General features: G+C 51.1%; 1 protein-coding gene across 2 annotated transcripts in view; it reads left to right on the top strand.

The window, feature by feature from the left end:
- Window positions 1-13,691, top strand: part of MGAT5B (alpha-1,6-mannosylglycoprotein 6-beta-N-acetylglucosaminyltransferase B) — a 47,830-nt gene that overhangs the window by 11,882 nt on the left and 22,257 nt on the right. For both annotated transcript variants that reach the window (XM_085240140.1, XM_085240141.1), the window contains exon 3: window positions 8,901-9,045. In XM_085240140.1, coding sequence (XP_085096266.1) covers window positions 8,901-9,045 — 145 coding nt within the window. The remainder of the gene's footprint in view (window positions 1-8,900; window positions 9,046-13,691) is intronic.

Genomic DNA, 13,691 nt, shown 5'->3' with positions numbered 1-13,691 from the left:
TCCTAATTTCTTGAGCCCCTCTGGTCTGCAGCACTGTTTAAAGCAGGTACTGCTGTGTTAGTAAGCTCAGAAATTCGGAGTAAATCCATTTTTTAGCCCATTGGATGGATTTTCAGAATGACTTATTGCTTCCAGATGAATCACTGCAGATTTGGCTGCTGCTGTGTCTCTTGTTTGGGAAGATTTAGTCTGCTTGTCTAACACCTGGGACAGGAGGGCTCATCCTATGTGGGGAGCGAGAAACTCCAAAAAGAAAGCAGGACCCAAACCTCAGGGTGTGTACAGGACTGACTTTGGGTGGGAGCTGTGTGATGTCCCAGCCAAGCGTTGTCTGAGAGGTGGTGGCTCCTGGGAATGGGGATGAAAACAGATCACCCGTCTCCAGAAACTGGGAGGGATGGTTCACGTTGGCCAACCTCACCAATGCCACTGGGGAAAATGGGGATTGAAGCCCGGTGAGGTGGGAAAGCTCCATGTAAAGCACGTGGTGGTGCCTGGGTTGGACTTCCAGATGTGCTCTGCTTGGGGCAGACCTCAATTCCCCCCAGATCCCACGGAGGAACACTGAGCTGTGCCAGGGGAGCACTGAGCACTTGTAGGATGGGGTGAGGGGAACACGGATGGGTTCGCTGCTTCTTAGCACTGCGACATCTCAGTAGATCAATTTGAATAATAAACGGGCATTTAATTAACATGTGTTATGGATCCCAAGGAAACCTAAGAAATATCACTGGTTGTTATCGTTGCTGTTAAGTGCACGGTGCTGGTCTGAAGACAAGCTCAAAGGAGCAGGTTAATTTGGCCGGGCTGATTAGCTGCTAATGTCAGTAATTGTGGGAAGAGGGCCAGCATTTATGTGGAGCTGTATGGGCTCAGGACTGCTGGGTGCAGAGGCATTGTTGGGTGTGTGCTCAGATGTGCGTGTTGTGGGACAGGCTCTGAGCATGCAAGGTCCTCTGTGTGCTGTCTGAGCAAGGGGCTCATTGATGCATTGGGTTTAATGGCTCTCTTTGAGCATCGTTCATTATTAACTAATTAATTTTTCAGTGCAAGCTGGCAGCATCCTTTCCCATCTGCTCTGGGTGTGAGTGTGAGCTGCCTCACTAATGCAGCAGGTGCAGTTTGGGGCCAGCGAGTCTCTGCTCGTGGGATTCTCCCTGCAGACCTCCTTGCCTTGGAACTCTGCTGTTCTCACTTCCACGCATCCCACCAGGTACATGTGGGGCTGCCAGCACTGTGGTGCTGGGGTGCCCAGCATCTCCAAGTAATTCACATGGGAGAACTCCTGTTGGCTGTGGATAAGAGGTGACCATTCATTGCAGTGCTGGTTTCAAAGCCACACTGGGGCTATTCTTGCTTTTCCTGACCCTTGGGTGCTGCAATCCCAACTCTGCTCTTGGGCTGATGTGCATTTACCCAAACTGTGCTCTGAGGAGAGCTTATGGAAATGCCACAGCCTTGCCCAGAGCTTTCTCAGCATCTGAGCCGTGCGGGCAGCCAATCAAAACCAAAATGAAGATGGATGGAAGGCAGGAGCATGAAAAGGAGAAATGGATAATGTCACAGCCTGGTAGTTAATCCCATTTTTAATTTTATTTTTATATGTGAATCTCCTCCTAGGAGACTCTCTCCAGCCCAATCTCTGTCTGTGTGCCAGAAATTGTTGTTCAGATGGGTTCTCTGCTCGGTGATTTGATGCAGCGGATGCTTTGCATCCTAAAGATAAATAAAAACCTCGAGGAATGTGTGGTATTTTATCCTAATCCTGCTGCCAAATAAACACAGACAGAGGTTCCTTTGTTTTGATATGGTCACCAGGAGAATTTGTTCTACAAGCAAAGATCTGGATTGGCAAAAGGCATCTCCTGTGTGGGAGATGTGCTGGGAGCAGACCTACACTTGAGAGGTTCAGCTGTCTGTGCCCTCACCACACCTCCTCTTTTGCATTTAAAACATTTTTATTCCTCCCAAACACAATTTGTTTTAGTGCTGGGTAGGGTTGGTTTGGGGCAGGGCAATGATATTGGAAAAGCACTGAAATCTTTAATGAGGAGCAGGAAACTCAGAGAGCATCCCTGTGAGTCTGCTGCCCCATCCCACGTTGGAGAGACATGTCTGGGGTCTGGTCTCCTTGGAGCTGGAGGGTAGGGACCCAGATTGGATACTGAGCAGCCCACGGGCAGGGTCAGTAGGGTTGTGATGCACACGGATGCATGGCAGTGCTACTGTCCTGGGCTGCCAGATGGCTCTGGTTTGTTGCATTGGGGCAAAGGGCTCAGGAGAAGTCCTGCAGCCGGCACAAATTGTGCTGGAAGTGGCACTGACCATCAACTGGCAGAAATCCTGCCCTGCTCTCCCCGGAGCAATTCATGCTGTGTTGTGCTGTGTCTCTCCTGTGGCTGTTCCTTGCTCCGATTCCTGGAGTCTCACCTGCTTAAAGCAATTTCTTCCATCGATGAGCACAGGAGTGGAGAGAGGGATTGTCTGGGGCTGCAAAGCACAGCTGAGTTCTTTCCCCATTTGTGGTTTCTCTCTCTTGGGAGGAGAAATTCTCATGGAGAGGGCAGAGGAGGGGAAGCTGAGCTGCAAAAGGTAATGCTGAAGGTTGTTCAGGGTTTTGTAGAGCATCTTTGCTGTTCCAGAGTCACAGCACCATGAAACGCCGGGATCTCATGTTAGTTCAGTGCCTTCAATGGCTCCCTGAGGAGGAGAGCAAAGAGGCCAAACAGAAATGTGAGAGCTGACATGATCCCCTCAGAGGGGCCCTTTGCTCTCACTCCCGCTTCTGCTGGCTTTCCGTCTGCTGTGGTTCATCCCAGCTGGGTTTGTGTGGCCAGATAGCGTCGTTTGTTCTCATGGCAGATGCAGAAAGGTCAAGCTCAGCATCACTAATGATCAGAGAGAGTTGGAGTACCTGCGCCGTGCTGCCCTGCAGTTGGCTGTGCTTGCAGGGAGGAGGAGGAGAAGGAGGAGGAGGTGAAGGTCTGTGTGTGGCCCTGACCCTCCGCACATGGTTATGGTGGAGGAGGACAGCCAGGAGGAGACGGCTTGGCTCTGTCAAGAGGTAGAAAAACACAGATGTGTCTGTCTTGGCATTTTGCAGTCTGTCTGTGTATCCCTCTGTCTTAGGAAGGGTAATTTCTGCTCTCACCCTTTCAGGCAGAAATGCAGTTCATTTGGCAGGAGATTGGCTTGGCATCAGCAAAATACCCCAAAGTGGCTTTGCCAGACCATTGTATGCAACCTGTACAGGTCTCTGGCTGGAGAGCACCCTGGGAGTAAGTGCCTGGGCTGCTCCTCTGGGGATGTGACACATAGCTGTGTGGTTCAGGGGGCTCATGGCTCCCTTTGCCCTCAAGAAACCATGTAAGTGATGCATCTGTCTCATTGCCTTAATGCATGCTGAAGACAGCATGAGAACCAGTTGCAAAGCCTCGTGTAACCCCATAGCAATGATAGGGCACTCTGCAGAGCGCGGATGGAGCTGGGCAGGTTCAGCTGTGCAAACCTGGCTGTAATTACTGCCAGCTCCAATCCGAGCGAGCTGCGATTCTCTGCAGGGCTGCTTTTGTTGTGTTGGATGTTGTTGATGCCGTTTGCTGAGCAGTGCTGTGGCTGTAAGCACCTTGTCAGGATGTACTGCTGGAGCGCCAGTGTCTTGCCCAGGCAGCGCCGGGTGACAGGGACAGCACCGCTGTCACAGCACCGTGACCTGCATTCAGATGTTCCTTATGCAGAGCTCCCTCGAAAGGCAGCAGCAGACTTTCCAATCTGACATCCCCCAGAGCAGCGTGGCTGTGGCTGCCCAGCTCCTCATGGTGGGTGCTGTTGGCACCAAGGCTGCTATATGGCATGTGTCCCCAGTGGGTCCTGCGTGTCCCTTCAGCTTAGTTTTTCTGCCTGGGCTTTGTGTCCCCCCAGCCCCGCTCCCTGCCGCTCCCAACAGATGCTCAGATGCTCCGGGGGCTCTTTAAAGCAGCTGCATGAGGCAGCAGGAATCGCTTACACTGCTCTTGCTGCTGAGTACGGGGAGGCTTCATTAGTTATTGGTTAAAGTGGTGCTGGCGGGTGTGGGTGCTGCTGGCTGTGCTGCTGCAAGCACCAGGAGAAGTGGTGTTGGGTTTAAAGCACGTCCTCTGCACACAGTGTCCCCATGGGCACTGCCCTGTGGCAGCAAAGGGACTCGGTGCTGTTTTCACATGGCCAAAACCCAGTGGGTGCTTTGGCCTTGGAGCAGTCCCCATCCATTCCACGAATGCATGCACTGCGCAGGTCCCCACATTGCTTCTGCAAAGGGATTTTAAAGTGGAGCTGTAAAACTTTACAGCTCTGACTAAATTGCTCTTCCAAGCAGGGAAATCTGTGCCGTGGAAATAGGGAAATGAGGACATCAGCCACTTGGGATGGGGTGGAAGCAATGGTTTGAGTGGAGCACCACAGCCCCTCCTGCCCCATCCCAGCAGTGTCAAGGTGCAGCATCCTGCTGGCCCCCAGCACTCCGTTATCTCCATCAGCAGTGGCTCCCAGGGAATGATTAAATCAATTAATTGATTTTCCATCGCTTGCAAGAAACTCAAACGGCATTTTCATCAAACTCTGATGAGCAAACAGCCCTCCATGGCCAGGAGGAATGTTAATGGCTCTCTGGGCTTTTATTACCCCTTTCACACTTAAATCAAAATTCATCCTGCACTTGGGAGCAGTGGGTACTTGAGGAAATAAAGCACAGTGGGAAGCAGAGCAGCCTCTGAAAGTGATTTTTCTCCACTGGGGTCTCGGCTGAAAAGCCAGGATACAGCTTTGCTCTCCACATCCTCATTTTCCCTGTGGTGTGTCACGTGGGGCAGCACTTCTGGACTGTCCCTGTTGCCCTCAGGTCTCTGTCCCTTGGGATGTGTGTGTGGGGAAAAGGTAATAAAAGTGGGGGGTGTTGGGGCAGCTCTGAGCTCTATTGCAGCAATGTCCCCTGTCTATGAATGTTTTTGCTGCCCTGCTTCCTGCCATTTCTTATTTGTACTGAAATGTGGAGCATAGAGGTGCATGTATCACTGGGCTGCAATGACACATTTCTGTGTTGGTGTTGGGGGACAGAGGTAAGCAGGTGGCAGTGCCTGGCCCTGCCAGAGTGTGGCATCCCCAGTGCCATACAGTTAGTGCTGATTGTACCACAGCAGGCAAAGGGATGGATGAATCCAAGGGGGTAAGTTGTGCGCTGCCCAGCTAATATCATCTCCTTCATCAGCCCTCCCCTGCTGACTTAAGACTGCTTAATTCGTTGATTATGGGGCAGCCAGTTTCCCGCTGACTGTTGGCAGGAGCAAGACTGTTGAACTCTCTGTCGTTGGCATGAATGCTGTTGTGTGGCTCCTTGAGATTTTCACAGTGGCTGAACTGGTCTATGCTTTCCTCTGCATAGTTTAGATGATGTCAGTGGGTTTGCAGATGCAGTGATTGCTTGGTGTGCCCATGCTGGTGACTCCGGCGTCTGGCCAGAGTGGGTGATGAAGGGACCACAGCATGATTGGGTTGAAAGCATCCTTATACTCCACCCAGTTCAAACCCCTTTTGTGGCAGGGCCACCTCCCAAAGACCAGGCTGTCAAAAGTGCATCCAATCTGGCTTCAAGCACCTCCAGGGATGGGCACCAACAGCATCTCTGGGCAGCAGCACCAGCGCCTCGCTGTGATATCTGCCTCATGTGTAATCTGAATCTCCCCACCTTTAGTTTAAAGCTATTACCCCTTTTCCTATTTCTACACTCTCTGATAAAGAGTCTCTTTCTCTAAACAGTAGAACAGATGATCTTTAATTTCTCTTCCAGCCTAAGCCTTTCTATGACAGTGTCCCTCCCTAGGGCTGCAGACCAGGAGTGGCTCAGGTCTGCCCTGGGGCTCAACTGGTGCCAGCTAGCGCAGAATTTCCGTTCTGTGGTTGCAGTGGATTACGTTCCAGGGCTAGCAGGAGCCCTTGGCAAGTTGCTTTGCTCTTTTAATCTGCTTGAACCAAAATCAATAGCTTGGGAAATAGAGGTGTGCGGTGGGTTCCTGCTTTCAGATCAGCACCATGGCCAGCGCCCGTCCCGGCGCACCTCCGTCCCTGCGGCCCTTGGGGCGGCGCGAAGCTGAAGGTTGGGCTCTGCTGAGCAGCCAGGGGAGCAGCTGCTCCTTCCTTGCAATCCACCTTGTCCTTTTGAGGAGTTTAAGTAGCCTCCAGTTGTCCTTTAAAGGAGAAAAACAAAGCTGAGCAAATGATGCTTTAGATTGAAATTAATTCAGCTGGTATTTTCAGTGGATGTAAGTAATATCTCAGCATCGCTGAGCAAATTCCCTGCTTGTAGCGGAGCGTTCAGCTGTAGTGAGACAGCCAGGCAGGGATGTGACTTATGTCTGAGAAGAAGGGAAAAAAAAATCCACAACAAATCAGCCACGTTACGAACAGCAAGGATATGTTGTCAAATTGCGTTCTCAACGCCAGGGGATGCCTTCAGAGCAGGGAGGTGGGCTCAGATGTGCCTCAGTTTCCTCAGCATGGCTGGGAGAGGACCCATCCACATCTCGACACATTGGCTGTTCCATCAGTTCTGCAGAGAAACACTTTTTTCCTTCCATCCACATCCCGACACGTCGGCTGTTGACTGTTCCACCGCTTCTGCAGAGAAACTCTTTCTTCTTCCAATAGCCATCGCCCTGAGGGGATGCTTTCTTTTCCTCCCCTGATTTCATCCAATTACTTAGCTGTATGCTCTTCTGAAGCACCATAAATAATTCTCCTCCCTTCGCTGTGTTTACCAGCATGTCTCATGAAATCCAGTAAGATATGATTGATTGCAATCATTATTTCATAGTGCCGCTATGAAAACCTCTGTCAGGTTTGGTGATTGCCTTTAAAGAGTGCCTGCCGCTCAGAGAGCTGTCAGGAGCTGTCATACTTTAGCAAACTCCAATTAATCCGTTGAGCAGTTTTCCTTGTGTTTTCTTTCCTATCATAGCTGATTATCAGGGGTAATTAGAATATTTCTCCTTTTGTATTTCGCTTTTGTTTTGCTGAGAAAAGTCGCTTGCCAGGCTTGTTTTGCAGGGGTTTGTGCTGCTGAGAGGGGTTTTGGATTCTCCTGCCTCCTGCCATGCTCTTCATCATGGCTTTAAGGCTGCACATCCCCTTCTGGGGCTGCGTGGCTCCCCCCAGACACAGCGCTCCGCCACAGGTTAACGAATCCATCCCAGCTCCTGCGTGTTTAAAAAAGTCGCTTCAGCACTTTTCCTCCTTTCTTTTGGGTTTTAATGAGGCACACTTTCCAAGAGATGTAATAATCGTTGCCAAAAGTGTCAGATTGTTCTTGTTATCCTCCTTAAGCTCCTGGAAAAACAACAACAAAAAGGCCAACGGCGGAAAAAGAGAGGGGTTGGTGGGGAGGAGCTTCAGCTTCATCCCCGAGAGCCAGGGGAGGACATGGGTGGGGGGAACACGTGCTGGGACTGCTGCTTTCGGGCAGGGGATGTGCTGCCCAGAGGGAGAACTCCACTCCCTAGCAGCAGCTTTGGGATGCCAGGGAAGGAGAGTTGGGATGTGGAAGAAGGAGCACTGGGATGTGGAGGAAGGATGTGGGAATTCTCCTTGGGGAGCCCCTGAGGATGTGAGTGCCCCTCGGGAAGGGCTTTTCCAGGTTCTGTGCTTTAATAAGGGGCTGCTTCTGTGCCAGAGCTGTACGGGCAGCCATTTGAATTTCAAACGAGGAGCACCACTAAACAAGCATCCTTAATTAAACGGATGCAGTCTGGCTGCAAACTGGGGCAGCAGCCCGGCTCGGTGGCTGTAAATCATCTTCACTCCCTTTCCAGGCTCTGTCCTCGCTCCTTCCCAGCAGCACAGCATGGCTGTGGGCTCCTGATGCATTTTCTGGCTTAAGCCCCTCTCCCAGCTGTTACTTTTTTGTTGGCTCTGTGTTTGGGCTGTGTTTGGACAGTGCAAATTGAACTCCAGCATCCAAGTTTCCACCTCTGTCCCCCACAACATCTTTAAATTGCACCTTTGTTAGCAGTTCTGCTTCTTAATAGGAAAAGCTGGGGCTCATGTCCTGCCCAGAGGGCTGCACCCTACCTTGGGCACTGGGATAGACAAACGGGGTTCCTGTGTCCCCCAGCCTGGCCAGCACCTCAGGCATTCAAAGATTCAAGCAGAAGTCTCTGACTTCTTGCCATGAACACAATTTGTGCTGCCCCAAAGGTGCCCCATTCCCAATGCTGTGGGGTGTCCATGTGTCCCCGTGCTGCCTGCTTATCCCCTGCTGCTTCAGAACTGCACTGTGTACTGCCCTTTGCAAAGCTTATCTGAGTGGAATGGCAGAGATAAGCAAAATGAGAAAAGTTTGGGGGATTATGTGCTGATTAAGTTATTACTAACATGAAATGAATGGTGCTGAGATGAAACAGGAGCTTTATTTTCCATTGCTTGGCTCTAGGCTGACTGGCATTATGCTGAAGATCAAACCAGGAGCCTGCCTGCTGCAGGTATGGGGCTCAGGAAACCCAGCTGCCAGCACGACAGCAACCCAAGCTGTGCCAGCAGAGTGTGAAATGGGGCTGGGACCCAGGGCTGCCCTGCTGGGAGCTGGCTGAGCTGCGATGCACAAACAGGGATCTATTGCCTGCAGCCAAACTCAGGTGCAGCAAGGCTCTGTCTGAGCTCTGCACCTTGGGCAGGACAGCAGGTATGGGGCTGCAAAGCCGGGAGGGGACAGCAGGGCAGCGTGTGCTCCCTGAAGCACTGTGCCCAGGGCTGGGGAGTGCAGTGAGGGCAGCTTTGGGGCTGAGCTTTGCAGAGACTCTGCTTCAGCACCCAGCTCAGTCCCCTTGGCAGCACCTGGCTGTGACTTTGTCCCTTTTGCTCTCTGTGCCCCACAGTGATGGGCGCTCTGGAGTCCCGAGGGGTGCTGCGGCGGATGAGCGATATGCTGGAGCTGCTGATGAAGAGGATGGACATCCTGGCCAGGCTGGAGAACAACACTGATTTCCACAAAGGGAACGAGGCACTATTCCCTCTGGACAGGTCAGTTGGAGGCACCGATGCCCTCATGCACCACTGCTGTCCCCAAAATCATGCGCTTGGGGGGCTTGCAGGGGGGTTGCCATGCCCACCACCTTGGAGTGGGGCTGGGAAATCCCAACCTTGCTGGCCCTCATCTTCTACCTGGTGCTGTTGATTTTGCTCAGATGGAGTTGTGGGTGACCCATTGGGTGTGCAGCGGTCCTCACTGCCTTGTCGTCACTGAGGGTTTCTGCACCTCCCCGTCCCTATGATCACTTCCATTCCTCTCCCCACTGCTTTTCTTACGAGCCTCTTCTACGCCTATAATAGAAAATATAGTAAGAGAGCCTGTAATTAAGGGCTGTGCTGCGCTGAACTGAGTGCACACACGAATTAAAGCTGTGCAGGAAGCCTGGGAGTGCATGGCTTTGCCTTTTAAGTAATGTAATTTTAACCACTGAAAAATATAATTTGCCTCTGTAATGGCAGGTGCTGAGGATTTTATTGTTGTGAGGCTGCGTGTTAGCCACATGCACCAGCAGTAATCCTGGAGAGGAAGGGACGTGGCTGCTAGACTGGAAGATGCTCGCTCTCTCTTGATGTTCTGGGCAGATTTCTCATTAAAAGAACCATTAATTCCAGGTTGTAATCATTTCTGTACATCAGAGATGAACTTAAAAGCATTTATATGAGCTGGCAGTGGTCACGTTGCAGGGAAGTCTTACATTGGCTGGCAGCAGCCCCAAGGAACTGTTCATCCGTGGGGGGATCTTGGGCTTCTCAAAGAGAATCGTGCCCCTTGGTGCCACGTGGTGGCCATGTCTGTGCTGAGGGTGTCTGATCCTGCTGAGCCTGAGAGGAAGTGCAGAACATGGAGTGCATGGAAGCATCCTCTGGATTTTGTAGCTGTGCTGAGACGGCATTGAACAACTGAAATTACAGATCCCTTAATTTTCAGGAGCAGAGTATTCCTTGGCAGGATCAACTTCTTCCAGCTCATCACCTTTTCCTCCTTACACATTTCCCCTTTGAGAGCATCCCAAATGACAAAAGCAGTGAGATGAACCCTAGCAAACGAACGAGGCTGCGTGCATGCTACAAACACCTCTTGGAAGCAGTCCCATGCTCCGAGCCCCATCAGCATCTCCATCGAGCTGAGCTGCTGCGTGGACCCCTTGGTACCATACAGTCATTTTCCTGCATCATCATCCAGCCCGTGTTATGGCTGAATTTGCGTTCTGTGTCTGCAGATGAAGGCATTGTGGTGGGGCTGATGGTCCCAGCAGCATTTACAAACACCCTCCTTTGATCTCCAGTGACCGACTTGAAGCTGTCAGCGAATGATAATACAATTAAAGGGTGATAATTTCAAAAGGATTTAATTCTTTAAAGCCCCTCTGGTTAGCACGGCTGCCACAATTGTGCCCTCCTCTGCTCAGCGTAGGCTCCTACAACTCCCCCTGAGCAGCAGTGGGATCTGTCCTGCTTCTACCAGGGGCTCTCCTGCTGTGTTGGATCTCCACAAAAACAGTGGAGGTGGGGGCACCTCCTGGGTAGGAATGAACCAAAGCTCTTCTGCGCTTTATGGAGTCATAGAATCGCTGACGTTGGAAAAGACCCTCAGGTGTATAGAATCATAGGGTCACTAAGGTTGGAGAAGATCCTCAAGGTCATCCATGGGATTGTAGAACCATTGGAGTTGGGAAAGACCTCAAGATCATCAACCAGCAGCACAGCCCCCAGCATGTTCCGTGCTCCCAGTGCCCCCATGTCAGCCTTGCAGGGATGGCTTTCTACCCAGAAAGTGCACAGAGGAATTCGAATAAGCGAGATATAATTAATTAGCAGCCTTGGAAATCTGCTCAGCTGTCAGGAGCAACGCAGCTGGAAGTGACTGCAGAGTTATTCATGGCTAAAGTCACCTGAAGCTTTGCTTGTTGCCCCATAGATGCTGTCTATAGGCACTCACATGTGTCAAATCCATCTCCTGCAATGCTTCAGGGACAGCTCTGGATAGACTCAGGTGTCCAACATCCTCTTTAGATGAGGTGACCAGGATTTTTTTGGGAAGGCCCCTGGTTTGTCACTCTGGGATAGAAGGCATGAGCTGCAGAATCTACTGGATTTTGCTGAATTCTGCTGGATTTTGCTGAATGCCTTTTCCAGCCTTTCCTGCTCCCTACCCATGCAGGAAGGTAAGCGATTATTTTCCCAATGAGCACGAGCAGGCTGTCAGTCAGCTGCGAGAAAATCAATACCACTGTTAATTGAATGCAACCCTCATAAATCATCAGAGGGCAGGAAATGAGAAGTACTTACGGAAGCCTCCTGGAGAGCTGTTTGCTGGGCAGGGGAAATACTAGCACATGGTGAGAGCACTGGTGCCTGGCTGGAAAGAACCTAGGGAGGGATGGAGGGGCTGTGCAGGGGCTGATCTCAGCTGGACTCGGGAGCTGGGGGCTCACAGGAGCCCAGGTCTGGGTGCTGGGGATGTCCTCAGGTGGGAGGTGACGGCGGGGTCCTGGGTGGGGGTCTGCCCTGCTGCCCTTCTCATCCACTGGCCCTGTGTGGTGGGTAACATGTAGACTGTTATTTGCTAATGGCTGATTAATCTTCAGGCTTAATTACTACCGAGGCTCAGTTAATTTCCACGCACTTCAAGTATTTGTTCTTATAATTGTTACACAACTCCATATTCCCCTGGGAATTAGAAGTCTCACAGTGTGACTCCAAGCTGCATTTTGCCAACCCAGCTCCCCAAATTGCTGCCATTAAGGAGCTGCTTCAGTGACACTTCTGCTGATGGTGGGGACCCCCAGCAGCACCCAGGTCCTCTCTCTTATCACTTCTGTGCTTGCATCTCACCAGCACCTCCAGGTTTGCTGCAGCCACTTCCTCAGCAGCCTTTGCTTTCTGCTGTTTTGGGGCCTTTGCACCCCGAAGCAGTGATGCTCTTGGGGCTGCCTTATTTCTTTGCAGAAGGGGTGGTTTGACGCCTTTAACACATGAAGGCCAAGAGGCTTTGAGCTGTGCTTGGGTGGCTGGCTAGTCCTCAGCATCCATGAATTTGAGTGCATTCTCCATTGGTGCCCACAACACGGATCTTGGAGAATGGTGTGTGGGCAAAACTGGGTGTTTTGGGGCTGACTTGAAGGCAGCTTCCATGGAGGAATGGTGAAGCCTCCTGGGCTCACCAAAGGCTCTTCCCAGCAGCCTGCAGGCATCAGACTGTCTGGGCATGGAGGCACATGTAGCTGATTTATGCCCCTATCAAGTAAAGATGAACGGACACTGAAGTGACTGAGCCATAACCCTTCATGTACCCAGGAAACGTGAAGTTGCTGCTGCCTGTGCTTAGGGCTCTGTTCTGTTCATGGTACCCCATCCCTGGAGATGCCCAAAGCCAGGTTGGATGGGGCTCTGGGAAACCTGATCTGGTACCTGCTGTAGAGGTTGGCAGCCCTGCCTGCAGCAGGAGGGTTGGAACTGGATGGTCGTTGAGGTCTCTTCCAACCCAAACCATTCTGGGATTCTATGATTCTAAGAAAACAAGGCTTGGGTTTATGACTGCAGCCCCATAATCTGCTTGGAAAGGATCTCTCAGCATCCTACAGCATCCTTAGAACATTTTAATCAACAATTTTGACTGCTGGCAAGTTCTGCTTGTGTTGGAGCGGGTGATTTATGCAGATCTGTGATACTGGAACTGGTCAATGTGTTGGAGTACGTGCGAGCTGCAGGTAGGCAGGTCTGTGATTCTGGCTGTGACTTGTTCTCTTGCCAAGGGATCTTATTTTTCGTGCAATTCGTTGCTGAAGTGGCAGAGGCTTCTCGAGGGCTGCAGCTCACTCGGGGTCTGGCCCTTTAAATGCATTTTTTTGTGAGCAACATCAACCGCCGTAAATGGAAAATAAAATAAATTGAAATACTTCAGTGTGTAAAATGCCCCGGTATTTATGACTCAATCTGTCATTTGGACAGCTGGGGCTGGCCACGCGCGTGGTTTCCTTTCTGCAGTTTGCTTGGATGTAGCTCAGCTCTGCTCCTGCAACATCCAATATTTGCTTCAAATGAGTTCCCACGGAGCTCTCCTGTCCCAAAATGCATTCCCCAGGTTGTTTGCCCCATATGAATTCACAGAGAGCAAAGGATTGCTGTTCTGCTTCGTGTCTTTGGGTAACAAAATCTTTAAATATTCTCTGTGAAAGCATGATGCAGTGGCACAGCTGCCCAGGGCGGTGGTGGAGTCAGCATCCCTGGAGGTTCTCAGGAACCACGGAGATGTGGCACTGAGGGACATGGGCAGTGGGCAGTATTGGCCACAGGTGGGTGATTGGACTGGATGGTCTTGGGCCATTCCAACCTTAATGATCCTATGATTGTAAAGCGGCAAATGGCAGCACAAATATCATCATGAGCAAGCAGGAGGTGAAGGACTCTGCATGAGTGCTGGGATGTGGATGTGTTACCTTCCAAACATCTGCTCTTCTCCTCCCGCATCGCTCTCTCCAACAGCGATCGGAAGAAATATAAGAGCAAACAAACATGCTTAGGGTTTGTATTATGGAGACAACACGCAAATAGGAGGAGATTTGTCTTTTCCTAATGCTGCTTTTTATAAAAGGCAATAAAAGTGTGGTGCTTTGTAAAGAGATAACCAGGCTGAG

The sequence above is a fragment of the Meleagris gallopavo genome, chromosome 20 (genome assembly GCF_905368555.1).
Source record: "Meleagris gallopavo chromosome 20, MGAL_WU_HG_1.1, whole genome shotgun sequence".
In the NCBI taxonomy this organism is placed as follows: domain Eukaryota; kingdom Metazoa; phylum Chordata; class Aves; order Galliformes; family Phasianidae; genus Meleagris; species Meleagris gallopavo.
Note: the sequence above shows the minus strand (reverse complement) of the source record. Positions and strands in the feature narration are given on the sequence as shown.